Source organism: Vidua macroura, chromosome 10 (assembly GCF_024509145.1).
Source record: "Vidua macroura isolate BioBank_ID:100142 chromosome 10, ASM2450914v1, whole genome shotgun sequence".
Taxonomy (NCBI): domain Eukaryota; kingdom Metazoa; phylum Chordata; class Aves; order Passeriformes; family Viduidae; genus Vidua; species Vidua macroura.
The window spans coordinates 8,768,974-8,796,933 of record NC_071580.1 but is presented as its reverse complement, the minus strand read 5'-3'; the positions used below and the strand labels follow the sequence as shown (position 1 = coordinate 8,796,933).

The following is a 27,960-nucleotide window of genomic DNA, read 5'->3' as shown; positions in this document are numbered from 1 at the left end:
GGCGCGCGGCCCCGCGGCCCCGCCCCCTGCGCGCGGCGCGGCTCCGGAAATGGTCGTGCTGCGCTGCGCTGCGGCTGCGTCGGGCCGCGCGCGCTGAAGGAGACTGAAGGTAACGGGCGGGGGCGGGGCGGGCGCGCGCCCCGCGGGGGGGGGGGGGGCGGGGGGGGCGCCGGTACCGGGGCCGCGCGTGCCGCCCTATTCCTCCCCCTTCCCCGGGCTTCGCTTCGCCGGGCCTTGTCGCGCCGCCGCCGCCGCTACCACGTGGGTGCCGCCCCGCCGCCGCCACCCCCCTTCCCACGCCCCGTCCCGTGCTTCGCTCCGCTGCTGCGCCGGGCCCCCCGCTCGTCCCGATGGTCACCCAAGTCCCGGTGATCCCGCGGCGGCGGCGTCGGTCCGCGCCCACGTGCCGGCCGGTGCGCCCCGCCGCCACCGCCGCACACGTGCTCCCGGCGCCGCGCCCGCCTAGGCCCGGCGCCGCCGCCGCATGTGTTGCGAGTACTGCCGCCCCCGCCCCGCCGCGACCGTGCTCTCGTGCCGCCGCCGGTGCCCGCGGGGCCGCGGTTGCGGCCGGCAGTGACACGTGTCCTTGGCAGAGGCCGCCGCCGCCGCGGGGGGGAGCGGGGCCGCCGGATGCCGCACCGGGCACCGCACCGCGCCCTCCCGCCGCCGTGATGGTGGTGCCGCCGCCCCGGGACGGAGCCGGCCGCAGCCGCCGGTTTGGCCGCCGCCTCGGCCTGGGGGCGAGGCCGCGCTTGGGCCTGGCGGGGCCGGCCGCTTTCGGGCCACCGCCGCGGCCTGTCCCAGCTCCGCCGTCGGTGATCCTCGTCTTTTCCCCCACTCCCTCGTACGTTCCCGTCTCCCCGAACTGCTGCTCCCGTCCCCCGGCCCCTCACTCCGACCGAGCTAGGCCTTCCCGGATCCCCCCCCCCGGCAGGACCCCCCGCCCCGTCGGCGGGCCCAGCACAGGCCGCGGCCCGGCCGCTCCCGGCGCAAGAGAGGCGGCGGCGGCGACTCCGATTACAAACAGCCGCGGCGGTGCCCCGTTGTCCCCCCGGGACGGAACCCGCATTCCCTGGCCCAGCTGGGCTACCCGGGCCAGTGCGAAGCCGGGCCAGTCCGGGCTCCCCCGCGGGGCCCGGCCTGATCTCTCTTTCTCTCTCTCTCTCCCCGCTCCCTCCTCTCTCCCAGTCAGTCGGATGAACGGTCTCTGCAGGCCCGCTCAGCCGGCCCAGGTTTTTCCCGCGGGGGGGTGAGTATCCTGCTCGCTCCCGGTTTTGTCTGGCGGAGGAGACCAGGTCTGGCTGTCCCCGGGTGTCCCTGTCCCCTGTGAGACAATCCTCCCCCTCTGTTTAGGGGTGATTGGTCTCAAGGCCTAGCTAAGCTGGCTCAGGTACGGGCTGTCCGTGCCAGGTGCTTGGGTCCCCGGTGAGAAGGGGTCTGGCGGGAGCACTGGGGGGTGCAACCCAGCCCCTGCCACCTCCTGAAACCCTGGCAGAGCCCATCTCCTCTGGGGTTGTGGCTCGGGGGATCCCTGTGATGGGGTGGCATCCCCATACCAAGGCGCAGCCCTGGGGGGATTGGGGTGCCCCATTTCCCAGTGTTGGTGGGACGTGTCTGGCAGTGCCCGCAGCTGGGCCGGGGGCCGGCAGTGCTGACGCGTCCAGGCGTCAGATTACAAGAGGCACTAGGGCTGCTCCCTTGGGTGTCTGGCCGCACCGGGCTTGCTGGGTGCCATGGGGTGTAGGGGAGCCCTGACAGTGTGCGGGGTACTGCCTCTCCTTCCTGCCCCGGCGGCCTTTGCACTGGGGCGGGGAGAGCGGCACTGGCTGCCAAGTCCTTCCTGGGACAGCCGGGAGGGTGTCCGGGCTGCCTGGGTGCTGGCAGTGGCAGGGGGCTGCAGACTCCCCTGGGCAGGGCAGTGGGCAGGAGTGTCGGTGGTGTGGGGGGACATGGGAAGCTGCTCCCTGCCTTCCCTGGTAGGCGTTTGTGGTGTACGCTGGGGACCCGGCGCCACCGGCAGGAACAGGTTTGGCCGGCCGGGGGAAGCGCTTAGTAGGTCAGCCGGGGTGGAGCTGGGCACGGCTGACGCCGGGGTGCCGCCGGCCCACCCAGCCCCCCGGAGTTAGTGGTGGCCTAGGTGCTGGTGGCAAATCATGGGCACTGGTGCCCGCTTTTGTGTAGGGCCCAGACAGGCTTTGTGGGGTCACCTTGGGTGGGTCAGTCCTGCTGGTGGGCATGGCTGGGTTTGGGGCATGATGGGGGGTGTGCTCTGAAGGGTGTGAGGACCTGCCCAGGCTGGGTGACTTGGAAGTACGTACCCCATCCTCGCCGTGGCCCAGTGGGGCAAGAGGAGGTGGCTGGGGGTCCGTGCCTTGGTGGGATGCTGTCTGTGAGGCATGGCTGATGCCTGGCTTTACGCTGGTAGGCTGTGGGGCTGGAGATTTGCAGATTTTAGGGCTGACGTGGGCAGGAGACAGATGCCTGGGGTGCTGCCATCTCCAGCTTATGCCCTCTGTCCCTGTTCCTGTAGATAGCGAGGGGATCCTTATGCACAACCCCATGAAATGAACAAAGCTCCACAGCCCACAGGAGGAGCCCCGACTGCCCCGCACCCTGCCCCTTCTCCCGGACTGCCGCAGGTAACTGTCCCCTGCAGGGCTGGGGGATCCAGCTTTGCCTCCCCAGTTGGTGCCAAGGGCAGTGGTACCATCTCACTCCCTCCCTGCCTTCTTCCAGCCGACGTTCCCACCTGGTCAGACGGCACCTGTGGTTTTTAACCCGGCACCGACCTCACAAATGAATACGCCTTCTCAGCCGCGCCAGGTAAGGATTTTGTCCAGAGCTGCAGAGGGTGATAAGGGGTATCCAGCAGCTTTCTGCTTCCTGGCTGAGTAGCCCACACTGCCACGGAACCCAGGGGTGTTAGGAGCAATGTGGTGCCTCTCGGGCATGGTGTGTGCCTGTGAAAGGGGGAATGAGCCCATGATCTGGACCACGACTGCCACCTGAGGACCTCCTGGCCCTGGGATGGGAGGGCAGGTGCCTCCAGTGAGGATGCCCACAGAGTGACTGCTCTTCTCTCCTTCCTCCCCTGCCCCAAACCTCCCTTTCCTCCTCTCTCAGTTTCCAGCAGGGCCTCGGGCTATTCACCAGCAGGTACTAACCCGCTTCCCCTGCCCTGCATGCTGAACACCCTTCCCCGACACTGCACAGAAACACCCACCTTGGGCATGAAGGGTCTGGGGAGCATATGGGGACCCTGGACTCTGGGGATAGGCTGGTCTGGGGAAAGTGTGGATGCCTGCTTGAATTTGGGTAGGTTTCTCTGCAGTGTCTCCCCAGTTCCCTCCTTGCATGAAGCCTGCAGCATGTGGCTGTGCCTGTGCTAACTCCAGCCCAGGCTGTTGCTTCTGCCTGTGTTCTTCCTCATCTTCCTTTTCCTCCCTGCTTTGCTTGATCTCCCAAGGCCCTGCAGTCGCGTGCAAGGCTCTGGACCTCCATCAGCCCTCTTGTGTAGAGGAGCTGCTGGGGACAGATCTGGTGACATCCTTGGCTGTGCTGTCTGGGAGCTCATCAGACCCATCCCTGCCCCTTGGGAGGTCCCTACAGGGGACCTCAGTATATTTGGGATGTGGGCACAGGGCAAAGGACTCCCTGACCTCTTGTCCGTTCCTCTGCTATCCCTGTCCCAGTGCCAGTAACTCCTGTCTCTCTCTTTCCCCCTTTCCCTCTGTATGCGTGCGCTTGCTAACAGGGAGGATTCAGGTCTCTTCAGGTAACACTTTCTCCTTGCCCCGGGGGTGCATGCGCGGACCCTTCCTTGCCCACTCATCGCTGGGCTGGAGCTGCTGCTCCCGGGGATGTTCTTGCCCGACAAACAAGCTGGGTCGGGATGAACGGCGTTGGCCGGGGTTGGAATACGGAGCTCCACATGTTGTCCGGCTCCGGCATGGCGGGACTACAGGTCCCAGCATCCACCGCGAGCGCCGGGAGCCGGTGCAGAGCACGCCGGGACCCGCCGCCGCCGAGCTGCGTGCGGCCGTGGCCGGCCCCGGGTGCTTGAGCTGCCGGCCCCGGGAGGGCTGGGCCGGGGCCGCGCCGGGCATGAGCTGGGTCGGGTGGACCCAGGCGGCCCCGCAGGTGCGTGGGGACAGGATGGTGCAGGGGTGGGGGGTGGCCTTGTGAGCTGCCGAGGCGGTGCTGCATCCCGGCAGCGTGGGGGGGCTGGTGTCTTCCCCCGTGTGCGGTGGTGGCAGAAGAAGGTACTGGAGCTCCTGCTGACGCTGTGCCCCATCTCTCCCCAAGCATTTCTACCAGAACAGGGCACAGCCTCCCGCCAGTGCGTCCCGCGTGCAGAGTAACACGACGGCTCGGCCCGGCCCCCCTGCCCATGTGTATCCAGCTGCTTCCCAGGTGATGATGATACCCTCCCAGATATCCTACACACCTTCCCAAGGAGCCTATTACATTCCCGGACAGGTGAGGGCTATGCTTTGGACTCTGTGGGAGGGAGTTGGGATGGGCACCGGTGGAAAGTGTTGCCTGGGCTTGGAGCCTGGGTCTGTTTTGGGAGGGTGGAAGGGGTTCTGAGACTCTGAGCACCCACTGATTTGAGCAGGGTGCTGCTGGCTCTGTAGAGAGGCGGCAGTACTGGTCCCCTCCCCCACAGTTCACTAGGGCACCTAGTGTCTACTCTGCCTGTGTCCTGCTCACTGCCCTGGTGTACAGCTAGTTCACAGTCAGGTTTGGGGTTACATTAGTGTTTTCGGGGTATGTCCATGCTCTGCAGGGGACATTACTGACTTTTCCTCTTCTCTCCTTTTGCAGGGTCGCTCCACGTATGTTGTCCCGACCCAACAGTACCCGGTCCAACCTGGCGCCCCTAGTTTTTACCCTGGAGCCAGCCCCACAGAGTTCGGGACTTACGGTACAGACAGAGGGGTTGCTCTGCTCCCCGGTGCTCTTTCAGTCCCAGCACTTCCCCGTTTTTTTGCTCCCCTGGCCTCTATGTGTCCTGCTGAGCTGAACACAGCTCACCAGGGCTGACTCTGTGACTCCATTGCAGGCTGTTTTGGGCAACAGTTGCTTGTTGCCCAGCAGCACATCATGTCCTGCTGGTCCATTCGTACCAGTCCAGTCACCCCTGTCCTTTTCCAAATTGGGGCTGTTTAATATTTAACTCTGCTGGCGGAGGGCTGGGGCAGACTTTATCCCCTACTTCCCCTCACTTGCTGTCAAGGTGGTGAGCAGTTCAGTGCTTGCTGACCCCCCTCAGCTCCTGCCCAGGAGCTGAGCTGGGGTGCTCCGTGCCTGCCCCCTCCTGGTGCTTGGGGAGTGTGATGTGAGCAGCCCCTCCTCCTTCCCCCTGCTCGCATGTGGCCACCCGGGCTGTGACTATATTTAGGCTTGGTTGGCCCCGGGAGGCCCAGCAGACACAGAAATGTGAGCCGAGGCCTCCGGCCTGGCCCCAGCACAGCAGCAAAGCATAACCGGGGCAGAGATGGGCTTCTCCTGAGCCAGGTACGTGCCCGGCCTCCCTCCCTCTTGTCTCAGGGCCCAGCCAGCTCCTCAGAGGAGGGAGGTGACCCCTGGCTGTGGCTTTCTCCTGTGCTTGGGCCTTTGTGCACAGCCCTGGGATATGCTCTGGGTATCTCTTAGAGGTTCCAGGATGGGTGTACCCCCAGCCTCTGTTTTGGTGCTGCTGTGGCTCTTCCTGGGGAAGCTGGCAGCACTTGCCTCTTGCCCACAGGACTGGTAGGGTGACCCTTGACAAATGAATCAGATTGGGTCTCCTGTGTGGTCCTTAGGGATAGGCAGCTCAGGATCTCATTCCTTCCCCCCATGCCCAGCCCATCCTAACGTGTGAGGCCCATTCAGCGTCCCTGCGAGTCTCTTGAGCAAAGGGAGGGTCCCTGACTCAGGGATGAGGCAGTCACCAGAGCACCTTGGTTGACTTTCAGGGTCAGTGCAGCAGAGAAGGTGCTGGAGCCAGAGGGGTCCAGGACCCAGCTGTGCCTGTCCCAACTCACCCATATCCCTGTGGCACTGCTCCGGGGTGATGCTCGCAGATGCCCTGGGAGGAGTGGAGCACCTCTTGAGGGCTGTGCCAGCCTTGGATGGGGTCCAGCTCTGCCTCTGTCCCTCAGCACAGCTCCTTCCTCTGGGCTGGACTCTCCAGGGACTCGGGCTGCATGGGGAGCCTGAGCCCCTCAGCCTGGGTGTGAATGGAGGCTGTCTGGTGCCGCCCTCGGGCTGGTGCTGGCCCTGGGGAGATAAGGGTGCAGGCAGGACGGCGGCCGCCTGCAGAGCCAGGACGCCTGTACCTGACATGGCCGAGTGTCCAGGCAGGGCTCTTGGTGGCGTGGAGCTGGTGGGCACGGTGGATGCCTGCGGGGCCTGGCTGGGCGTGGGGGTGGCGCGGGGACGCTCTCTGCTTCACAGGGAAGGAATTCAGTCAGGCCTGTCAGGCGGGTTGGGACAATCCAGGCCGGATGCGATGGGGGTTCGCTGCAGAGCAGCAAGGGCTCTTCAGGCTCTTGACAGACCCCTGTGTTTGGGAGATCAGGGAGTCTTCGGGACAGGCTTGGAGGATCTGGCTTGGCTGGTCTGACGCTCTGTTCTCTCCTTCAGCGGGTGCGTATTACCCGGCACAGGGGGTGCAGCAGTTCCCAGCGGGGGTCCCCACTGCCCAGGTCATTGTAAGCCAGCAACCACCGATCCCCCCGAAACGAGAACGCAAGACGGTAAGGAGCCATCTGCCTCCCGGCACGGGGGAACTCATGTGCAAGAGGGTGTGCTCATGTGCAGGAGGGGGGATGGTGTCAGCCCCAGGTGCTGGTGGTGTGTGGGATGGGATGTGGTGCAGCATGCCAGGGAAAAGGGTTGGCACACGGTTGTGTCCCCATAGGCTGGAGGGCTTAGCAAGGGAACTGGGGTGCGTGGTGGGTGCTGGCGACCTTGGTCGTCCCGGCAGGCAGCGTTGTGCTGAGTCACAGCTCCCGGGAGGGCGGGGGTGCCGCGGCTGCCAACTGCTGTCTGCTCCCGGAGATGCCGGTGCTCAGAGGCCTCGCATGGGGCCTATTTATAGCAGGGAGCCGGGTGGCTGCCGGCATGGCCCTGTGCTGGGAGGCAGGGGTTGCCACTGGGAGGTGGGATGCTGGCATTTTCTCATCAGAGATGGGTTGAGCTCTGCACTTGGTGTTCTGGGAGCAGGTCGTGTTCAGAAGGTAGAGAGGACAAGACTCATGGCTGCACTTTGCCATGCGCTGTGGTCCCAGCCAGACCCATGTGTGCCCCTCCAGTCACCCCGCAGCAGGGTGCCCTGTAGCTTGTGCCACGCCCATGGCAGACATGGGGCAAGTGAGGCTGTGGGCATATAGGGTGTTCCTGGGGTGGCACAGAACTCACTGTGGTTTTATGTGTGCTGAGGCTAGTCCCCTGTATTGTCCCCAAAATGAGGGGGGGTCCTTGCAGCCCCTGTGCCAGCACAGTGATGTATTGGGGTCCCCTGATTTCTGATGGCACTGGCCTGGGGACCTGCTGGTTCCAGCTGCCTATTGCGATGACTTGCAAGGCACGGGAACAGGCCAGTGTCTGTGGGACACTATGCCCTCTGGTGAGAGGATCTGGCACCCACTGTTCCCCAAAATGTGTGGCCAGGACAGGCAGTGCAGTGAATGAACCTCCCTTTTCCCTTTGGAGCACAGTGTCCTGTGGGGTGTTGGGCTCATGGAAGGGGAGTGGCCCTTGTGTTGTGTTCTGCACTCTGCCAACAACTTCCCCACTGTGCTCTGATTCTTGGACAGATCCGAATACGAGACCCCAACCAAGGTGGCAAAGACATTACAGAAGAAATTATGTCTGGAGCAAGGACCTCATCCACCCCTACCCCTCCACAGGTAAGTGGATCCTCTGACTTCACAGCTGTGGCAGAGGGAGGTGCACATGGCTCTGTTCAACTCCCTCTTTGCCCCCTCAGGCTGGAAGCGGTTTGGAGCCCCAGGCCAATGGAGAGACCCCTCATGTAGCAGTTATTGTCCGGCCTGGTAAGTGCCTGTGCCAGGGCTGGGTGTGCCAGCTGGCATGGCTGCAGCAAGGTTCCCTGGTGTTGGCACTACTGGATGTGAAATGCCAGCCCTGCTATTCCTTGGTTCTCCTGACACTTGTGGGGTCGGAGGCCATCCCTGCATACCTGGGGACCTTTTGGATCCAGGAGAGTTTACAGGGGCTGTATACTCATCTCAGCTGTCCTCTGGGCACTAGAGGACCTCTGTTTTCCCCATCCCCCATTTGTGATGTGGCTTGGTACATCTGTCCCTATGTCTCCTGAAGATAGTGGGATCTGGGGAGGAATGTGGGATGAGCAGGGAATCTCAGAGTCATCCGTTAACACCATCCACCTTGCAGATGACCGCCCGAAGCCTGCGCTGGTGGTGAGCAAGCCTGTCTCCCTGGAGCCCAGCAAGTCGGCATCCCCGTCTCCTCCCCCTCCCCTGATCCCCGAGGTGGAGCCCGTGGTGCTCTCGCCCGTGACGCTGGTGCCAATGGAGCCTCCTGTGGACACGGACACGAAAGCGGAGCAGGGCGAGGCGCCACCTGACCCGCAAAAGACGTTAAGCGCCATCACTACAGTGCCAGGGGCTGCGGAGCTGCCCCTTGTGCCCGCGCCCAACATGGACACAGTGGCTGTGGAGGAGGAGGAGGAAGAGGAGGAGGAGGTTGCTATTCCCCTCCCAGAGCCCACCCTGCAGGAGCCTGTGCCCCCCGAGGTGCCGCCGGTGCCCGTTGTTCCCTCAATGCCAGCCGTGCCCCTGGTGCCGGCTGCGCCGTCGCCACCACCTGTTGTACCACAGGCCTCTGAAACGCCTGCCAAACCCGCCTCCCCCAGCCCCCCACCACCCCGGGAAGAGCCCTGCCCCGAGCCCACTGGTGAGGCCAATGGGGTTTTGGAGGAGACGCCTGAGACGGTCCCTGAGGCGCTCGTGTGCCAGCCAGTGCCGGTTTCTGAGCCGGTGCCTGTGCCCACCCTGGACTCTCCCACTGCCCAGCCTGAAGAGCTGCCCCTACCCAATGGTGTGGAGGGCACCAGCAAAGTGGAGCCGAGTGAGGAACAGCCTGAGTCAGATGTCAGCCCTATCTCAGAGCCTGAGGAGCCAGCCCAACCTGGCACCCCTGCCTCCCCCGCTGCAGAGGAGGAGGACGAAGAGAGTGAAGGCCCTGGTGAGACCCAGGAGCGAAGCTTGAGCCCAGCCCCTGCCCCTTCGCAGATCTCGGAGGCGACCGCACAAGGTTGGGAATGCTGGGCTGCAGGGTGCCCCAGGGTGGGTGTTGGGGGGGGCATGAGGTACAGGGAGGTGTGGAGAGGGAGATGTGGTTAGGGGGTATAGGATGTGTATGGGATGCTGAGAGGGACAAGGTGTCTATGGATGGTGGGATCAGGGGTATATCTGGGGAGGAAATCTGGGGAGTACATCTATGTGGTGATGGATGGGATGGGTATAGAGGGCTGTCTGTGGGGGATGTCATGGGGAATGGAAGTGCGTTTTATACGATGTCTTACGCAGGGGTGTAGGGTGGTGTATCAGGGTTGTATCTCAGGATTGTCCCCAGTCATTGAGGACACTGGGAGGTGGAGGATTGGCAGGGAAGATGTCGGGCATGCTGTGTAGAGGTATGCAAGTACAGAGGGGTGATTGAGGAAAGTGAGGTGCCTTGGGGATGTGTTGGGGTTTCTCTTTTTTTCTTTAAGCACCCTGCACAGAAGTGTTGGGGTTACGTAGGAGTGATGGGGAAGATGGGTTCACAGGATGTGTTTATATAGAGTGCCTTGGGCAGGGATACAGGGGTGCTCTAGGAGGGCAACCTGGGGGCAGATACATTTCTGGGGAGCACATGTATGGGCTGGTGTATAGGGGTGCCAGGGAGGGGACTGTGTATCGGAACATAGATTTGTATGGCGGTGTCCCTGTAAGGGCTGCCTGTAGAGCAGTGTCTGCAGGGATCCTCTGACAGGATGGAGAGCATGCACTAGGGCAGTGGTGTGGCTGGGTGGCTTTGATGAAGGTAAATTGGGGTGTGTTTGGGGATGGGGGCTGTTACGGGGTGGCAGGACCACATCCCTATGGCTCCGTCTTGAAGCTCACCTGCTGTTACTGGGGCCTTGCTGGTGACTCCATAGCTAGTGTCAGGGTACTGGGGACTGGGAGGGTTCCTGTCTTTGACCTTCCTGCCTCTCCTCCCAGTCGCCATGTCGGTGCCAAAGAAGAAACGAAGGATAAAGGAGCTGAACAAGAAGGAGGCACTAGGTGATTTGCTGGATGCCTTTAAAGAGGTGAGTGTCCCAGGGGTGTCTGGGGATCACCCTGTGTCCCATCTCCTCCTGTGATGAACTCTGCTTTGTGCCATCGTGTCTGGGCCACTGATACTCTGTGATGGTAATGAGGATCTGAGGTGGGGTGGACACCGAGGAGTGGGGTGAAGGGGACCAGGAACAGGCTCGTGTGGGTGATTGCTGTCCCTGTCCCCCCCACTGCAGTCTCAGACCGGTGATAGTGCCTCGGAGGCGGAGAACAAGCCCCCCACATCTGTCCCTGCCAGTGAAGCAGAGGACGTGGCTCCTGCCCGTCCACAGGAAGAGTCGGAAGAGACGTGGGAGGAGAAGGAAGACAAGTTGGCCCCGGAGAAGGGCAAGGCTGCTGGCCAGAAGTATGGCTACAAGGAAGGTGAGCTGTGCCTGGGCACAGTCCTCTGCTGGCAGCCACCACCTCTGGACCCAGCAGTGGGTGGCATGGTCCCGCTGTCCTAAATTTCACATTCTCCTCCCATCTTGTCCCCAAGCTTGGCATGGGGTGTGGAACAGAGTTCCCAGCACAAGGGTCTTGGCAGGGAGCTGGTGGCATCAGGCTTTCTAAGCATGCGTGGTTATGCTCATGGTGTACCAGGCTGGGGCAGTTCTGTGGTTGTCTACATCTCACCTCGCTTGTCCTTGTGTAGACCCAGACCCATCACAGCTCAGAGTGGAGAATATGGGACAGGCCACATTAGAGTCTCCCTCTTGCCCCCCACTGCAGAGCAATGGAAGCCACTGAACCCTGAGGAGAAGAAGCGATATGACCGGGAGTTCCTGCTGGGCTTCCAGTTCATCTTTGCCAGCATGCAGAAACCTGAGGGACTGCCCCAGATCACAGATGTGGTGCTGGACAAGGTCGGTGCGGCCCTGGAAATCGGGGAATTGTGGGTGGTGGTTTAGTGGGGATCTGGCTCCTCTTTGTGCCTTGTGAAGGCGGGGCAGGGACTTACATTTGTGCTCAGGGTCCTGTTGCTGCATCTGCAGTGACCCTTGAGCCTGGGTTGGTGGGTGCGGGGGCACCTCTGGGGCCTTTTTTCCAGTTCCTTGTCCCGGCGCTGAGGCTGGGGGATGGATCCGTCCCGCTCCTCTGCCCCCGGGCATCCTCAGCCGTGTGTACCTTCGCAGGCCAACAAGACCCCACTGCGGGCAATCGACCCCATCCGCCTTAGTGGCATGAACTGCAGCCCTGACTTCACCCCCTCCTTTGCCAACCTTGGCCGGCCTGTCATGGGCAACCGGGGCCTGGTGAGTATCTCCTCACTTCATTCCTGCCATCCTGCTCTGCCTCTCTGTGATGATCAAGCTTTCGAGCCGCTGTGTCTGGGCCACTGATGTCCATGATGGAGTTGAGGATCTGAGTAGGTGGACTGGGGACTTCTGGGAGCCAGCTCACATGGTCCCAGAGCAGAGAGCTGAGTTTCTTCTCCATGTGTCAGCCCTCAGGGTTGGGTCCCCGCCGCTCCCAGCAGAACCCGAGGAAGGAGCCCCGCAAAATCATTGCTACTGTGTCCCTCAATGAGGATGTCAAGCTGAACAAGGCCGAGAAGGCCTGGAAACCCAGCAGCAAACGTGCTTCCGAGGAGGAGGATCCTGAGAATATCAAGACACAGGTGGGAGCTGGGGTGGGCAGGCAGTTGGAGGGCCTGGGGGAAGGGTGCCCAGCTCTTGCTGACCCTGCTGCCCTTGCAGGAACTGCTCCGCCGTGTCCGCAGCATCCTCAACAAGCTGACGCCCCAGATGTTCCAGCAACTGATGAAGCAGGTGATGGAGTTGTCCATCGACACGGAGGAGCGGCTCAAGGGTGTCATCGACCTCGTCTTCGAGAAGGCCATCTCGGAGCCAAACTTCTCTGTTGCCTATGCTAATATGTGCCGTTGCCTTATGGGGGTGAGCAGAAGCTGGGCGGTTTCCTGCCTGGTGGGCAAGGTTTTTTTGGCCATCTCAGCTGAGCTTAGTAGTGTGCAGGTCCTTCCATGTGGAGTGGAGAAACTGGGGTGTGTGGATGGAGGACCCCGTTCAGAGTCTCAGCAGGGCATCACAGTGTTGTAGGGTGGCTTTTCCCTGATTTGAGTAGTGCCACCTTAGTTGCCCAGCTTTTGGGGGAGACACAACTCATGCTCTTTCTCTGGGTTGTACCTCTCCCTGCAGCTTAAAGTGCCCACAACAGACAAGCCCACAGTGACTGTGAACTTCCGCAAGCTGCTGCTCAACCGCTGCCAGAAGGAGTTTGAGAAGGACAAGGACGATGATGAGATCTTTGAGAAGCGGCAAAAGGAGATGGATGATGCCAGTGCTGTGAGTTGTGGTGGGAGTCTGCTGCTGAGGGCTGGCGTGGGTGTCCTTGGGCTGGCTCTGGACACTGAACTGCCCTGCTGGGCTTTTTGTGCAGCCCGAGGAGAAGGCACGTATGAAGGATGAGCTGGAGGAGGCGCGGGACAAGGCCCGACGACGATCCCTGGGCAACATCAAGTTCATTGGAGAACTCTTCAAACTGAAGATGTTGACGGAGGCCATTATGCATGACTGTGTGGTGAAGCTGCTCAAAAACCACGATGAGGAGTCTCTTGAGTGCCTTTGCCGCCTGCTTACGACTATTGGCAAGGACTTGGACTTCGAGAAAGCCAAGGTACTCCTTGCCCTGCCCTACCTTGCTTGCTCTTTCCTTGCCTTTAGGAGGAATGTGACCACGGCTCTGTCCCTCTATAGCCTAGGATGGACCAGTACTTCAATCAGATGGAGAAGATCATCAAAGAGAAAAAGACATCATCCCGAATCCGTTTCATGCTGCAGGATGTGATTGACCTAAGACGGGTATGGTTCATGGAATGCAATTGTCTGGGGACTGTCCTCTGTCTGCTGCTTGGTCCTTTGGAGCTGCTGGCCTATGTCCTCTGAGTGCCCGCAATCCATGTGTCCCCTCTAGGGGTGAGGTGGGTATGTGAGCTGTGGCCAGCCCCAGAGACACCATGCTAGCCCCTGCTCTTGGTTATCATGGTAGTGGTAGTGGGCACACAGTAATTGGCGGCTGTTTAATGCAGGGGGGCTCTGGAACCTGAGCCTTTTTGTGCCAAAAGCTGCCACAACACATGAAGAGTGGTGATGGCCGAGGCAGGAGACTAACCTGAGACTTTGAGAGTGGGAAGGGGGAATCCCTTTCCCTCCATCTTTCAGCCATCTCAGTTCCCTCTTCCCTCCTTCCCTGCCCTCTACAGAATAGCTGGGTACCGCGGCGAGGAGACCAGGGCCCCAAAACCATCGATCAGATCCACAAGGAAGCAGAGATGGAGGAGCATCGGGAACACATCAAAGTGCAGCAGCTCATGTCAAAGGACAAGAGGAGAGGACCCCCTGGGCCATCCTCTGGTGGTAAGTGTCTGGGCTTGGGGACACTTGAGTTTGCTAGGAGTTGGTTGCTCCTGCTGGACTCTGTTCAAGGCTGGTCTGCACCTTATGACTGTCCCTCTTGTGCTCAGGGCGCAGTAGCCTGGTTGCAGATGATGGCTGGAGCACGGTGCCCATCAGCAAGGGCAACCGGCCCATTGACACCAGCCGGTTAACGAAGATCACCAAGGTGAGGCTGGGGGTGCGGTGTGGCAGCTGAGCTGGCTGCCTGGCCTAGGTCCTGCCTTGGTCGGGGGATCAGGCCTGACTGTCTCTCTGCACTTGCAGCCTGGATCCATTGACTCCAATAACCAGCTCTTTGCACCGGGTGGGCGGCTGAGCTGGGGCAAAGGCAGCAGCGGAGGGTCTGGCGCGAAGCCCGCAGATTCAGGTAGGCAGTGTGGGACTGGCTGGGTGCTGTGGGACAGAGTGGGAGGGGTGATCCTTCCCCTGGCAGTTCCTCTACCAGGGAGTTGCCAAACTCTGAGACTTCCCTCTTTTCACGCCCAGCATCTGATTCAGGGCGACCAGCCACGAGCACCTTGAACCGCTTCTCAGCGCTCCAGCAGTCAATGCCTGCCGAGAGCCCAGAGTCCCGCCGTGTGGTGCAGAGGTGAGGGGCCAGCCCTGCCTTGGTGGATGGGTGTGTGGGGTTGAGGGAGAGCCCCTGATTCAGTCTTGTGGTTGATCAGTGTATAGGCAAGTTACGGTATCTGGACTTGCCCTGTGGCAAGATGGGGCCTTGATGGAGCTCAGAGTCAGTGGTGAATCCTTGTGGCAAGGAAGGTTGACCTCACCCTGGGTGTCCTCCCTACTGTTTGGTGCTTGGGTGACCACCCCTGGGCGCTCGGTCTGGCCTGGGGGTCCTTGGATAGACATTAAAGGGCGGGAGCGTGAGGTCTCCAAAGAGAGCTGGAGTTTGGATTCTTTTGGGAGAAGAGGAAAACAAAAGGGGGCTTTTGCCACAGTCTGTGTCAGAAGGAAGGTATGGGTAGGACAAAGGCAGGCGGTGCTCAGCCAAGGAGCAGAGAAAAAGGAAAAGGGTATGAGTTGGAACGGGGGAGAAATAGGGAAAAAGTTTTTCCCCAAGAATGGTCAAGTACTAAAAGAGGTGGGGATTGGAGTGAGACAGCCTTACCTTACAGAGCTCTACAGTCTGGGGTCAGGGAGGGTGGTGATGGGTTCTTCACGCTGTGTGTCTTTCTCTCACCCAGGAGCAGCTCCAGCCGTGACAGGTCAGAGAAGGCTGGGGACAGAGGGGACCGGGAGTCACGTTCGGAGAAGGGCAGCGACCGTCTAGAGCGTCTTGACCGGGGGGAGAGAGTAGACAGGAACAGGTCTGCCCTCACCAAGAGGAGCTTCAGCAAAGAGACAGAGGACAGGAGCCGAGAACGGGAGAAGCAGGGCGGCCCCGAGGCCGTGCGCAAGGCTGCGAGCATGACGGAGGAACGGGACCGGAGCCGAGAGACCAGTGAGCTGGGGAGGGGCAATATCCCAGGGTCTGGCCGCACCTGCAGCTCTGCTTGTCCCAGGTGATGCCTGATCCCTGCTCTTCTCTTGCAGTTAAACAAGAGCCAACACCTCCTCCAACATCCACCAAGCCCGTGCTGTCGGAAGAGGAACTGGAGAAGAAATCCAAGGCGATCATAGAGGAATACCTGCACATCAATGACATGAAGGTGAGAGAAGGAGGTGGCCAAGCACCCTAACACACCATATATGTTCCTCTGACATGCCATATGCTTCCCTCCCTGTGTGGTAGCACTGTTGGGCAGGGTCCTGGTGGTGCCTGGATTTGGAAATGGGGAGCCAGAGCTGGCTGTAGGGCAGTACTGACCTCCCTTTTCCCTGCAGGAGGCCCTGCAGTGTGTGCAGGAGCTGGGCAGCCCCTCCTCACTCTACATCTTTGTGCAAAATGGCATCGAGTCCACGCTGGAGAGGAGCACCATCTCCCGCGAGCACATGGGAGCCCTGCTCTGCCAGCTGGTGAAGGCAGGCACGCTTTCCAAGGAGCAGTATTACAAAGGGTGAGGGGCTGGGGCAGCCTGGCTTTGAATTTGGTCCTGCCTTGAGTAGAACTCAACACTGAGACATCCTGAGGTCCCTCCTAGCCAAGGGTATGGGGACTGCTGGATCCCAACAGCTCCCTCTGCTCTTCAGGCTGTGGGAAATCTTGGAGATCGCAGAGGACATGGAGATTGACATCCCACACATTTGGCTGTACCTGGCTGAGCTCATCACCCCCATCCTGCAAGAGGAAGGCATCCCCATGGAGGAGCTGTTCAGGTGAGGGCTGTGCTCCTCAGCAGGGCTGGCACGGGAGTCCTCCTTGGGGCAGGTAGCTCACCCAGATCTCTTGTGCCCCACAGGGAGATTACAAAGCCCCTGGTGCCCATCGGGAAGGCCACCACACTGCTGGTCGAGGTGCTGGGCTTGTTGTGCAAGGGCATGGTAAGTGCATGGGGCTTGTGGCTGCTGGCTGCTGTCTGAAGGACTGGCATCCTGCTTGGGGGCCAGGTGGGCATGTGGGGATTGAAGCCCCTGCCACAAGAGAGGATGGTGAAGGGCATCCCTCTCAGTGTCTGGGTCATGGGGCTGGCATGACCAAACCACAGTAGCTTCCTCCCTGGAGATGGGAGGGCATGCCGTGCTGATGCTGACTGTCCCACAGGGCCAGAAGACGGCAGGAAAGCTGTGGCGGGATGGAGGCCTGAGCTGGAAGGAATTCCTGCCTGAGGACCAGGATGTCAACAAATTTGTCACAGAGCAGGTGGGTGCTTGGTGGCAGCAAGGGGCAGAGGTGGGCCGTGGGCAGACCTTGGGCAATGTGAGAGTGGCACTCCCCTGTGCTGCCTTCAACAGCTCTCTCTGCCTGCTTCCCCAGAAATTGGAGTACACGATGGGGGACAGCTCAGACATGCCAAGCCACAAGGAGCTGACCTCAGAGGAGCTGTGCAAGCAAATGGACAAACTGCTGAAGGAGAACCCGAACAACCAAAGAATATATGACTGGATTGAGGTGAGGGTGGGGGCACAATGCCTGAGTGTCTAGAGGCTCCCTCTTGGCTCCCTCTCCAGCTCACAATCCTTTACACTCCCCCCTCTAGGCCAACCTGAGCGAGCAGCAGGTCTCGTCCAACACGTTTGTCAGGGCCCTGATGACGTCTGTGTGCCACTTGGCCATTGTCTGTGAGTACCAGGGTGAGGTGGGAGTGCTGGGCGTTTCCCTGCCTACAGCTGCCCCTCTCATGCCGTGTCCCCTACAGTTGAGAACCCGTACCGTGTGGACGCCACGGTCATCCACAACCAAGCCAAGCTGCTCCAGAAGTACCTGCGGGATGAGCAGAAGGAGCTCCAGGCACTCTATGCCCTGCAAGCCTTGGTGGTGAAGTTGGACCAGCCTCCCAGTGAGTATCGTGGGTGCGGGTGGTTGGAGGAGAGGGTGGCAAATGTGTCCCCACCCCAGCAGCGTGGCTGGTGGCTGGAAAATAGCAGAGGTTCCCCTTTGTCCCCCCACCCCAGACCTGCTGCGGATGTTCTTTGATGCCCTCTACGATGAGGACGTCATCAAGGAGGAGGCTTTCTACAAGTGGGAGTCCAGCAAGGACCCGGCTGAGCAGCAGGGCAAAGGGGTGGCTCTCAAATCGGTGACAGCCTTTTTCACCTGGCTCCGGGAAGCTGAGGATGAGTCGGACAACAACTGAGCACCTGTGAGGAGGAGGAGGAGGAGGAAGGGGGGAGAGAGAGTGGGCACCCTGGGGAGTGACTCCATCCCTTCCCACCCCTGGCCCCCCATGGACTTGCTGATGCCAGGGCTGAGGCACCTGCTGTGCCCCTTGCAGCCCCCCTCTCTTTTTTTCAGTTCTCCTCTCTCTTCTTCCTCTGTCCTGGTTCTGTTTGTAAGGCCTGTACGAGTTTGTCATGATAATAAACAGATGCTGACTGAGGCGGTGGCTGCCATGGGTCCCCTTGGGGACCCTCCTCGCCCCCCTCCCAGTGCAGACACACCGGGTCTCTGGGAGTGGAGCAGAGCACCCTGGATTCATGTCATGGAGAGGGGGGGATGGGATGGGGACATACCTCCCCTCCTCTCCCTCCTCCTCTTTCTCCTCCCCGCTTCTTGATGAAATATAGAGATTATATATATATAAACTTATTAAATTTGGTTTGGGGACAGGAGCGTGATTTCTCCCCCTCCCCTGTCCTCTCTCTATTCCTCCATCACTGCCTGGACCCCCTCCCCTCTATGGTTTTTAAATTTTAAATATAAATCATTCCCCCTCCAGCTCCTGCTCTGACACCTGGGGAGGGTGCCGGGGAGGAGGGGGGGTGGCCCCTTCTCTCTGGGCCAGGCTGAGTCCCCTCCACGTCCCCAAAAGCCCCCATCCTCCTCCCAAACGTTTAAGGCCACAATTGGGCAAGCGACAGGGCGGCCCTCTCATCCGCGTCCCCTGTATTTATAGAGCGCCGGATGTGACGAGCCGCATGTGTAATTATTAAAACAAGGATTCAATTACTGGTCACGTGAATTTGTAAATAATTTTTTTTTTTGCCTTTTTTTTTTTTTTTTTCTTTATGGAGTATTTAATTGAAGATTTAAAGGCATCTTTTCACCTTAAAACTGGAAATAAAAGAACATTGCTAAATAATGCCCCGTGTGCCGCTGTTGCCGCCCCCCCCATGTCCCTTGTGCCTGGGCTGGTGTGGGGGTGCCAGCCTTGAACATGGGCAAGGACCAACCTCCCCTGTCACTGCAAGGCAGGTAGGTACCCCCGACTCCAGGGCTGGAAGGGTGGCAAGGGGGTTGGATGTGCCTGGAGCCAGGCCCCCTGGACTCCCCTTGCTGGCACTGCCTGGCATAGTGTCTCTGGAGGCAGAAGAGACAGCCCTCCTGATATCCCCAAATGTCCCTTTTCCCACAGGCATGAGTGGCAGGACCTGTGTGGTCTCCTGGGGCAGGAGATGGGAGGTGTGTGCCAGGTGCCCCCTACACCTTCCAGTGTGGGAGGGCATTTTTCTATCCGCTCCCTCCTGGCCTTGTCTTGCAGTTGGAGTGGAGATGGGGCACAGCTGGGCCCTGCTGGGCTTCCCCTGTGGGGTATCCCTGTTGGGGACAGAGGCTGGTCCCCCTGGGGACTGGAGGCTGGTCTTTGCTGCCTTGGGCTGCCTCTTGCTGAGTCACCCTGGCCATAGCCCAGAGGGAACAGAATAATTAACCGGAGGCTGTTCCCCAGATTAGAGGCTGATCCGTCTGAGCTGCAGGCCTGGCATCACTAATACTGGGAAGCATTTGGCAGGGAAAGGCCTCGGGATGGGGACTGGACAGGAACTCCCCCTGACTGGGAAGGAGTGAGTAAGGAGGAAGGGAGGCCCTTGGAGCTGTTAGGGTAACCTGCCTGCCAAGGGAAAGAGAGGGTGGCACCGCAGCAGTGCCCTCCTGTGCCAGGGAAAATGTACCACAGCGTTAATTGCCATCAGTCCGTTTCAGAATGAGCACGGGTTGACCCATCGGCCTGGCCATGAGCGCTGGCCTGGATCTCCTGCAGGGGCCGTTGCTGTCAGACGTGATGTTCCAAAGCCTGCACCCACCTGTCCCCAACCCAGTTCCATGGGGGTGGGAGGCCGTGTGCTCCCTCCTCCACCACCAGGCCCTCGGGGGAGGGTAGGGGCAGGGAGGTCTGGGGCTGAGGGATGCCCTGTTTCTGCAGGGTCCCAGCCCTTGTCCCCCCGGGGGGTGTACGGGGGCCGGGGCCGGGCGGGGCGGCGCTGTCCGCGGTGCTGGCACGGCGCTCTCCGCGGTGGACGGCCTTCTTCCCCTCCTCCTCAGCCCCCTCCTCTTCCTCCGTCCATCCTCCTCCTCTCCGCGCCCCCTCCTCTTCCTCCATCCCCCTCTTCCTCTTCCTTCAGCCCCCCTTTTCCTTCATCCTCCCCGGCTGCCTTCATCTCCCCTTCACCTCTCTCCTCATCTCCCCTTCCTCCTCTTCCTCCCGGCCTCCCTCTCCCCCGTTCTCCCCTTCCTCCCTCTCCCTCATCCCTTATCCCCCTCCGCTTTCTCTTTCTCAGCCTTCCTCCCGCACATTCTCCTCCTTTTCCTCCTCTTCTTCCCGCCTCCCCCTCTCCCTCCTCTTCCTCCCCCAGCAGTGACGTCTCTGGACGTGCTGCTCCCGGCCCGGCGCAGGCACCGCTCGGGGCTCCGGTACTGCTCGGGGCTTCGGTACCGCGGCCCGGCCCGGCTCGGCAGCGGCTCCGGCGGGGCGCGGGCGCTGTCCGGGGCCGCCCATGCGGCCGGGGGGCGATGTGGGCGGCGCGGAGCCGGCGGTAGTGCCCGCACCGGGGCCCCCCCGGGAGCATGGGCTGCATCGGCTCCAAAACCACCATCGGTGGGTGAGCGACACCGGGATGGGACCGGGGACTTGAGGGAATAGGGGGTCCTAGGATATGGAGGGTGTTAGGGGAACTTGAGGGTGGGGAGGGGGGTGTGCGGGGGCTGCCAGGGATGGCCGAGGGGCCAGCAGTGATACAATAGGTGTGTGGGGGGCTGCGGAGGCTGGGAGGGGGATATGGGAAGGTGGAGAGCAGGGAGCTGAGGGGGATCCAGGGGATGGAGTGGTGGTGTATGGGGACTGGGAGGCTGTGAGGGCTGTAGGTTAGAGGGAATTACAAAGCGGGGGGGTACAGAGAGACAGTTGGGGTATCTAAGTGTGTTGTGTATACAGAGAGCTTGAGGGTTCTGGAGGACTTTGGTACATAAAGGGTGACGGGAGCTATAGATGGGTGGGGGTTTGGGAGCTGGGGGTGCTGCTCTGGGGCAGCTGGGTGGCCCAAGGAGTGCAGGGAGATATCGGGGGGCTGGGGCGATTGGAGCGGTTGGACTGCAGCTCTGGGGGAGCTGGGAGTTGGGGTGGGGGTACAAGGGGACTGGGAAAGGAGTGTGGGACTGGGGTGCTGGTTAGAGTCCTGAGAGGTTATGGGGTGGCTATGAGAGAGAGAGAGTCATTCAGGGGGGTGTTGGAGGCTGGGGTTTGCTGCAGTGTGTGGGGTGCAGCGGGGGTGCTGCAGATGTCCTGGGGGTGCTGCAGGAGGGATGGGGGCTGTGATCAGAGGGAGTTCTGGAGGCTGGGTTCATGGGGGCTAGGACAGTGTTGAGAGTGTTGCAGACATGCCAGAGGGGCCCTGGGGGTGTTGTTGCTAGGATGTCACCACAGGGTGCCCCTGCCCACAGCTGGGAGTGGGGGCGATCCTCTCTGCAATTTCCCAAGGAAGCCAGGGTGTACCCTCAGATGTGGGTGGGAGGCAGCACTTTTGAGCTCCCCTGTATCCCACTTCACAGCTGGTTTATGTCAGCCAGGCCCACCTTGGTGCAGGGGAAATGAGGCTCTTGAGAGATATCCCATCTTGGCCCCTTTGGGACTGGCATTTCATGGCATCTGCATTGACAGGAGCCCCCAGTTCTTGGGAGTCAGTGCCTGAGGGTGTAGACACCCATCCATTTGAGGTGCCAGTACCCAGAGGTCAAGCTGTTGTGGCAAAAGATGGGTGCAGGTGCTTTTACTGACCCTGTCCCTTCTGGCTCCTTTCCCTCCTGACCCAGCAGGGAACTGGAGAGGGGGATTTTGGAGATAGTGGAGGAGCAGCAGCGCCCTGCAAGTATGACCCGGTGCTGCCTCCCTTCACACAGCCAGCACCTGGCCCAGTCCAGCCTGGTCCAGCTGCCCCCACCCCTCCCAGAGCAGCTGCCAAGCTGGGACAGGTGCCTGGTCCCCAGTGCCAGGCTGGGGACGTGCGTTACCGCTGACACAGGCGGAAGAGTTGCCCGGGCGTGAGTCACAGTGCTGCAGCAATGAGTTGTATCTGGTCTCAGACTGGACAAGAAGCTGCTACCACAGGGTCAGTGGGTGGGGGACTGAGAGGGCTGCTGGGGAAACAGAGGCGCTGAGGTTGGCCTCGGCTCTTCCTGCAGTGGCCGTGGACACAACATTGTGTGTGGAGTGGAAGGAGGTGAAGGCACTGTCACCCCTGAGCGTTGCCCGCCCGCTGCCCCGGCTGGTGCGCCAGGCCTCCTTCGACAGCCAGGACTTCCTCCAGGTACCACCGAGCCCAGCCATGCCCGGCTGAGGTAGCCATGTGCCCGTACCCCATGGCGGGGCACCCGTCCTGGCCATGGCCCTGCCGGCTCGCAGTGGCTCGGGGCTGCTCTGACGTCAGCCATGAGCCGGGCTGTATCCTGGGAGAAATCAGTCCACGGTGCCTCGTTGCCATGGCAATGCAATTTGTTGCGCGCCTCCAAATCCCACATCGCTTCCCCCGTGGCCATGGGCTCAGGGCCTGGCGTGGCCGGGATGGCAATGGGGACACACAACAGGACGTCCTGGCATGGTGTGTGTTGCCGGGGAGTGGGTGCTAGGAGTCAGGCTGAGGTGGTCTTGCACATGCACGTGTGTGTGCACAAGCTGGGGCGGGCACACACGTGTGTGACACCATCTAGCACAGGGCAGGGACATATGTGAGCACACACGAGTGTGCAGGTGCACGTGTGTGTACAGTGGAGTTCAGGTGTGAGTGTGCAGGTGTGTGTTTGTGGTCAGTTTGCGTGTTTGAGTGGCTGCCTGTGTGTGTGGGCACATGTGGCTACCTGAGCAGGCATGTGCAGGTTGTGTACAGAGTGCCAGCATGTACTGAGTGTGCACTGACACTGTGGGATTGTGCCCTGCTGTGACCACCCCTCTGCACATGTGCATGCCTGTAATGTGTGTGTGCACAAACACCCCAGGCCCCCCGGGGTGGGCACCAAGCAGGGCCGAGTGCCCTCCTGGAGCAGGGGGCTCCCAGAAGGGAAATGGTGCCAGGGCTGTGACCACGCTGCCCACTCTGGCAGGTCAATGTTGAGGACACTGTCGAGATGCTGCCCAAGTCACGGCGCGCGCTGACCATCCAGGAGATCGCTGCCCTGGCCCGCTCCTCGCTGCACGGTAACTGCTCACCCGGGGGCTCATCTGGGAAAGGGGGCTCTCCTGAGGTGAGGAGTCTGGGGCTCTTGGGGGAGCCCTGGATATCGCCTGTCTGGAGTTTCGGGGGAGACCAGGGGGTTACTGATGGCACTCAAGAGGAGGTCATGGGGTGCCGTGTCCCATGGACTGGAGGCAGGGAGTGCTGGATCCCAGGGTTATGGGCCCTGTGGTGGGGACTTGAGGTGCCCCAGGGCATGCTGACCTCGATGCACACCCCATAGGCATCTCACAGGTGGTGAAGGAGCACGTGACAAAGCCAACGGCCATGGCACAGGGCCGTGTCGCCCACCTCATCGAGTGGAAGGGCTGGTGTAAGCCAGTGGAGTCACCTTCTGCCCTGGAGAGCGCTTTCAGCTCCTACTGCCACCTGAGTGAGGGCGAGCAGGAGGCGCGATTCGCTGCCGGTAGGCACCGTGGGCACGGCCAGTGGGCATGGTCCCCACTGCGGCCCAGGGCAGGGGTGGTGGGGTGGGTTGCCCCCATCCATCCATCCATCCATCCATCCATCCATCCATCCATCCATCCATCCACCCACCCATGCCATGGCACTATGGGCATAGAGATGCCAGGGCAGTGGGATTTTGGGAGCACCTCCCTGCATGTGTTTGATCCCTGCCTGTCCCGTGCCAGGTGTGGCAGAGCAGTTTGCCATTGCTGAGGCCAAGCTGCGAGCCTGGTCCTCAGTGGATGGGGACGACTCCAATGACGAATCCTATGATGAGGACTTCATGCCCTCCACAGAGAGCTCCCAGCCCACTGGTAAGTTCTGTGGAGAGTGGGCAAGTTGTCCCACTGCTGGTGTGGGTGCCCTGCCACTGAGGGTTAAAGGAACAGAGTGCCCGCTGCCTGGCACATTCCCCAGCCTGGTCACTCCCATACAGGGCAGTGCCCCTGCCTTGCACTCTGGCAAACAGTGCCTGAGCCAGGGATGGGGAAGCCCTTAAATGCAACACCTCCGTGGTGCCAGAGAGTATTTTGCTTTTCCTTTGGTGGTTTCCAGTGCATGCAACAATTTGTGGGCAAAGCAGGCACGGGACTTCTCCCAACCTGCGGTGCACAGGGCAGGGGGCAGCTGACATCCCTGGCACCCTCAGCTGCGACTGACCCAGACATCCTGATTTCCCACAGAGCTGACAGGCACGATGCCCGCCAGTGCGCTGCTGCGAGACCTGCTGCAGGGCCACCTGTGCCAACTGGGCGTGCGGCACGGCTCCTGCGAGCCCGAGAGCGACTCCTCGCACACCCTCTCCCCTGAGACTCTCTGCTCCAGCCTCTGCAGCCTGGAGATGGTGTCCCCCTCCGAACTCACTGCCAAACTGCTGGGCTCCCTGGGGGGAGAGGACCTGCTGCTGCCCAAGCTGCCGCCCCCAGCCAGCCAAAGTGCCTTGCGGGGCCTGGCACGGCTCCGGTGCCAGGACTCCCTCTACTCCGTGTCCTACGCCGAAGCCTGTCTCTCGCCCACGGAGGACGAGGTGGTGCTGAGCAAGGACTTCCCACTCCGCCGGAAAATCTCTGACGTCGCCTCCTCCGGGGTAGCATCGCTGGAGGAGGAGGAGGAGGCTGAAGAGCCCTGATGCCTCCTGGGGTGCCCTGCCTCTCCTGGTGGGGGTCCAGGTCCCCTGCTGAAGCCCTCTGGCCAGACCCCACGCTGGGTGAGGGACAGGCCCTGCCGCTGTTCCCCCTCGCTATCCCGGTGCAGGAGGGGTCCGGGGGCCACTGCAGCCCCCCTAGCCAGCGTGCCCCCACTGTGCCCCGGCCCTGCTTGGCCACATCGTTGCCCTCCTGGATTTTTGCATGAGAGCAGGGAAGGGGCGCAGGGAAGGGCTTGGGGAGGGGGGTCTGTTCTCTGCCCTGATGCCCAGATGTGCCCCCAAAAACTGACAAGACTAACTAAGTGGGGCTGGTTGTTCGCATGTTCTCCCCCAAACCACCCTGGGCTCCCCTTTTGGGCACAGTTCCCTCTCCCCCAATGGCATGGCTGAAAATCTCCAATCATCCTGTGGTGCCTCTACCACCCCAAGCCAGGGTGGTGGTGGGGGTTTCGGTGTGGGAAGGGCTTTCTCCTCTCTCCCTGGCCAACTTCTATTGGACCGAGTTTAAAACTGTGAACTGCTGCCTTGGAGCATGGAGCTGCTGGAGGGCTGCTGTGGGGGTGCCAGGGGTGCTGGGGGGCTGTGGATGTGCTGCGGTGCTGGGACTTTCTATACTTTTGTAATTGCATGGGGCTGACACAGGAAGACTGCAGGGCCGGGTGGGCGCAGGCCCCCAGGCTGGGGGCTTTGGGCCACCAGAAGAGCAGTCCCAATCCAGCCCTGCAGCAAGGGGGTCAGCCCAGCCAGGGGTCCCCAAGTCTGCTGTGAGGCAATGCAGGGTGGAGAGAGGGGGTAGAATGTGGGACTGATGTCCCTGTCGACAAGTCACTCACCCCTAGCAGGGAACCAAGTGCCTACATGAAGGGCAACCAGCCCCCCCCCGTTCTGGCTGGGGGTGGCACCCCCCCCCTCGAGGACCCCCCAAGCCCACGTGAGGGGTTCCAGGCACGTCGTTTGGGGGAGGAATGCCAGTTTTTGCCAACGCTTGCGCTCCCCTTCCCGCATGGCACTTGTTCTCGTGGGGCCACTCGTCCCTGCATGCTGCTCCTCACCCAGCCCAGTCACTGTTCCCTGTCCCCACACCCCGGGATGCCCCCCAGCACTCACTGCACCTCTGCCCCCCAGCACCCCCACCAACCCTGCCAGGCACAGCTCCTGTTCTCCCTCCCTGCCATAGGGCTGGCCCCCCCTGCCCTGCATCACCGAGGGGCTGCAGGGGCCAGCAGGCCCGCCACCATGCTGATGGCTCCCTGCCACCCGCTACCACTCGCTCCCGGGGGCAGTGGATGCTCCTCACGGTACTGGGGTGGGCTGGGGGGTGCGGGTGCCTATGGATGGCTGGGGGGCTTTGCTCTGCGTGTGTGTGTGTGCACACCTGGGAGCGCATGGGCATGTGCACGCGTGTGCATGTCTGTGGGAGCTGCCTGAGCCCCCTGCCCCACTGGGGCGGTACCTGTGGAGTATCTGTGGGGTGCCCACACCATGGCGCCCCCTCCTCCATCCTGCCAGGTCTTGAATAAAGTCAGTTGTGCGACCGCTGCACCGGGCGCCTCTTCTTGCAGGTGGGGGGGCACCTCCTCCCCAGGGGACCAGGGGGTGGCAGCCCAGCGGTGGCAGGGATGCATCCCCCTCCGCGGCCCCACAGGGTGACGGAGGCCTCGTCCCTTATCTCGCATTCCTACGGACAGGGTGCCTAATTATGGGCATCTGGCGGTGGTGGCTGGCGGGCGGCTGGACCCTCCCCACGGCAGGGCCCTGGGGGGCGCGGGCAGCAGGCGCCATGGCATCGCTCAGCTCGGCCTCCACGTACCGTGCCGAGCTCCTCAGTGCCTACGGGCAGGGGCACAGCGAACCCCGCTTCGAGGGCGACCGGCGGCATGGACCCTTTGGGGCACGGGGACAGGAGGCATTTGGGTACCCAGGTACTGGGTGTGGTGGGTGGGGGGACCCTGCTACCCTGGGGGAGCCCTGCTGTCTTGGGGATGGTCCCCCAAGGGTCCCCCAAGCTGACCTGAGCCTGGGGACAGCGTGGGACTCTCCCCCCAGCACAGGTTGGGAGGGCTCAGAGGGGCACCCTGACTGCCCCCCCCCGGTGCCCCATGGCTCTCTGGACTGTCTTCCAGCTCTTACTCCCCAAGTGCTTTTGTGCTCCTGCTGCAAGTCCCCAATAATGCCAGTGTCCTTGCTGTCCCCAGGACCACCATGCCGCCTCCTCCCCCTCCCCAGACCCTTTTGATTCTCCTTTTGTCCCCAGAACCCCCCATAGTTTGTCCTCCCCAACCCAGACCATCATGGTATGTCCTCAGCTCCCCTGTGACCCACACCCTTTGATGTCACCTGCTAGGCCCCCACTTTCTTGTACATCCCCAGTAACTCTAGTGTCCTTCTCCCCCTAGCCCACTCCCCCCAGACCTTTGTGGTCATCCCCAGTCTTCACCCTCCTGTGCCATTCCCCTGCTGTCCTCAGGTTGTCCAGTGCCCCTGGAATCTCCCAGTGCCCTCAGGTGCCTCCAGACCACCCATTACCCCTCCAGGCCCCCAGTACCCCCTGCAATTCTCCAGCACGTTCAATGTCCCCAAACTCCCACTGCCACCTGCTACCCCCAGCCCTCCCTCCCGCAGTGTCACCAGACTCTCCCACCCCCCCCAGTGCCCCAGCCCCTGGGCACTGTGGCCCCATGCTCAGCAGCCCTCCAATGCCCACAGAGCCCCCAGGTGCCATGTACCCCTGCAGCCTGGGCACCTGGGTGCGTGCCCAGGGTGACACCTACCAAGTGGTGGCCGACGTCAGCCAGTTTGAGCCCCCTGACATTGTGGTGACCACCTCCAACTGCCATGTCGCCATCCAGGCAGAAAAGGTGAGGCACCCGAGGGGGCAGCATCCCTTCTGGCCACGGCACAGTGGGGGTCCTGTCCCATGACACCCCCTCCTGTGGGTGGCAGGGACGGGGTGGTAACTGGGAATAGCCCTTGCTAGCCCTGGGGTAAATGGGAGCTGTGCCTAGCGAGGGACAACAGGTAACTCCTGCTCTACTGCACCTGTCCTGTACTGGTGCAACGGGGAACTGTCCTCACTGAGAATGGGACAACTGGGAACTCCTGCTCCGTTGCCTTCTCTGCTGGAGGTGGCAAGTGGGAACAGTCCCTGCTGGCACTGGAGTAGCTGGAATTTACGCCACAAGCCCAGACTTGGGCAGCAGAGGCCTGCTTCCTGCTGGCAATGGGAATTGCCCTGGAGTCACTGGGATCTTTCCTGTTGAACTCCCTGTTAGAGTCAGGGTGTCTGGGACTGCCCATGAGAAGCACTGGGGTAACTGGGAATGTGCTGTGGAACCCACCACGGCACACTGTGTTCCACTGCACCGCTGCTGCCTCCCTGCAGGTGGCTGAGGATGGCACTGTGTGTGACACCTTCACCCACAAGTGCCAGCTGCCCGAGGACACGGACCCGCTGTCAGTGAGCTGCACCCTCACTGAGAGTGGCACGCTGGTCATCACCGTCCGGCGCCGCGCCAGTGCCGGGTCCGCGCAGCCCCCGCAGCTGCTGTACCGCAGCGAGGCCATGCTGTGAGCGGCTCTGCGTGACAAAAGGCTCCTTGCCCAGAGCGATGCCAACCCCAACGCTGTGGTG

At 61.6% G+C, this 27,960-nt stretch overlaps 4 protein-coding genes and 2 non-coding genes across 16 annotated transcripts; all 6 read left to right on the top strand.

The window, feature by feature from the left end:
* The first annotated feature begins 36 nt into the window (after positions 1 to 36).
* On the top strand, positions 37 to 18,378 carry EIF4G1 (eukaryotic translation initiation factor 4 gamma 1). Of its 11 annotated transcripts, XM_053985984.1 has the most exons (35): positions 37 to 109; positions 1,189 to 1,249; positions 2,531 to 2,639; positions 2,737 to 2,823; positions 3,124 to 3,156; positions 3,755 to 3,775; positions 4,306 to 4,479; positions 4,828 to 4,927; positions 6,631 to 6,743; positions 7,806 to 7,898; positions 7,979 to 8,045; positions 8,407 to 9,288; positions 10,242 to 10,330; positions 10,535 to 10,721; positions 11,070 to 11,203; positions 11,456 to 11,593; positions 11,785 to 11,958; positions 12,038 to 12,235; positions 12,497 to 12,643; positions 12,738 to 12,974; positions 13,055 to 13,159; positions 13,561 to 13,714; positions 13,822 to 13,919; positions 14,018 to 14,120; positions 14,240 to 14,342; positions 14,944 to 15,200; positions 15,293 to 15,408; positions 15,584 to 15,756; positions 15,890 to 16,015; positions 16,099 to 16,180; positions 16,401 to 16,499; positions 16,614 to 16,748; positions 16,837 to 16,918; positions 16,996 to 17,136; positions 17,252 to 18,378. In XM_053985984.1, the coding sequence occupies exons 3-35, from the start codon at positions 2,565 to 2,567 to the stop codon at positions 17,431 to 17,433; spliced, it is 4,905 nt and encodes a 1,634-aa protein (XP_053841959.1). In that variant the 5' UTR covers positions 37 to 109; positions 1,189 to 1,249; positions 2,531 to 2,564; the 3' UTR covers positions 17,434 to 18,378. The 11 variants fall into 11 exon arrangements, with proteins under 11 accessions (XP_053841959.1, XP_053841961.1, XP_053841960.1 ...); XM_053985986.1 differs by lacking the exon at positions 37 to 109 and having other exon boundaries at positions 1,054 to 1,249; positions 11,474 to 11,593; XM_053985985.1 differs by lacking the exon at positions 37 to 109 and having other exon boundaries at positions 1,054 to 1,249; positions 14,252 to 14,342.
* Positions 351 to 1,144, top strand: LOC128812241 (basic proline-rich protein-like). The gene is made up of 2 exons (XM_053986520.1): positions 351 to 815; positions 935 to 1,144. The coding sequence occupies exons 1-2, from the start codon at positions 351 to 353 to the stop codon at positions 1,142 to 1,144; spliced, it is 675 nt and encodes a 224-aa protein (XP_053842495.1).
* Positions 10,376 to 10,452, top strand: LOC128812532 (small nucleolar RNA SNORD66). Its single transcript, XR_008438758.1, has one exon. It is a non-coding gene; the product is annotated as a small nucleolar RNA SNORD66 (small nucleolar RNA).
* Positions 11,636 to 11,710, top strand: LOC128812533 (small nucleolar RNA SNORD66). Its single transcript, XR_008438759.1, has one exon. It is a non-coding gene; the product is annotated as a small nucleolar RNA SNORD66 (small nucleolar RNA).
* A 1,534-nt stretch (positions 18,379 to 19,912) lies between the features above and the next one.
* FAM131A (family with sequence similarity 131 member A) lies at positions 19,913 to 25,871 on the top strand. Its single transcript, XM_053986841.1, is given in 7 exon segments — positions 19,913 to 20,064; positions 20,066 to 20,109; positions 21,690 to 21,814; positions 22,605 to 22,698; positions 22,959 to 23,141; positions 23,368 to 23,496; positions 23,866 to 25,871. Coding segments are annotated over 7 exon segments (1,077 nt in total). The 5' UTR covers positions 19,913 to 20,008; the 3' UTR covers positions 24,312 to 25,871.
* A 238-nt stretch (positions 25,872 to 26,109) lies between these two features.
* On the top strand, positions 26,110 to 27,900 carry LOC128812237 (heat shock protein beta-7-like). Its single transcript, XM_053986505.1, has 3 exons — positions 26,110 to 26,251; positions 27,036 to 27,187; positions 27,712 to 27,900. Exons 1-3 carry the CDS (start codon positions 26,110 to 26,112, stop codon positions 27,898 to 27,900), a joined length of 483 nt encoding a protein of 160 aa, XP_053842480.1.
* Positions 27,901 to 27,960: the final 60 nt, after the last annotated feature.

What these genes read in the sequence shown, in the direction of transcription:
- LOC128812241 (XM_053986520.1), top strand. Translation starts at nt 351, where the DNA reads ATGGTCACCCAAGTCCCGGTGATCCCGCGGCGGCGGCGTCGGTCCGCG. An exon ending in CTGTCCCAGCTCCGCCGTCG is followed by an intron (nt 816 to 934) that starts GTGATCCTCGTC and finishes CCCCCCCGGCAG; the next exon opens with GACCCCCCGCCCCGTCGGCG.
- LOC128812237 (XM_053986505.1), top strand. Translation starts at nt 26,110, where the DNA reads ATGGCATCGCTCAGCTCGGCCTCCACGTACCGTGCCGAGCTCCTCAGT. An exon ending in GGAGGCATTTGGGTACCCAG is followed by an intron (nt 26,252 to 27,035) that starts GTACTGGGTGTG and finishes CAATGCCCACAG; the next exon opens with AGCCCCCAGGTGCCATGTAC. An exon ending in TCGCCATCCAGGCAGAAAAG is followed by an intron (nt 27,188 to 27,711) that starts GTGAGGCACCCG and finishes GCCTCCCTGCAG; the next exon opens with GTGGCTGAGGATGGCACTGT.
- EIF4G1 (XM_053985984.1), top strand. Translation starts at nt 2,565, where the DNA reads ATGAACAAAGCTCCACAGCCCACAGGAGGAGCCCCGACTGCCCCGCAC. An exon ending in CTCGGGCTATTCACCAGCAG is followed by an intron (nt 3,157 to 3,754) that starts GTACTAACCCGC and finishes GCTTGCTAACAG; the next exon opens with GGAGGATTCAGGTCTCTTCA. An exon ending in TGCTGGATGCCTTTAAAGAG is followed by an intron (nt 10,331 to 10,534) that starts GTGAGTGTCCCA and finishes CCCCCACTGCAG; the next exon opens with TCTCAGACCGGTGATAGTGC.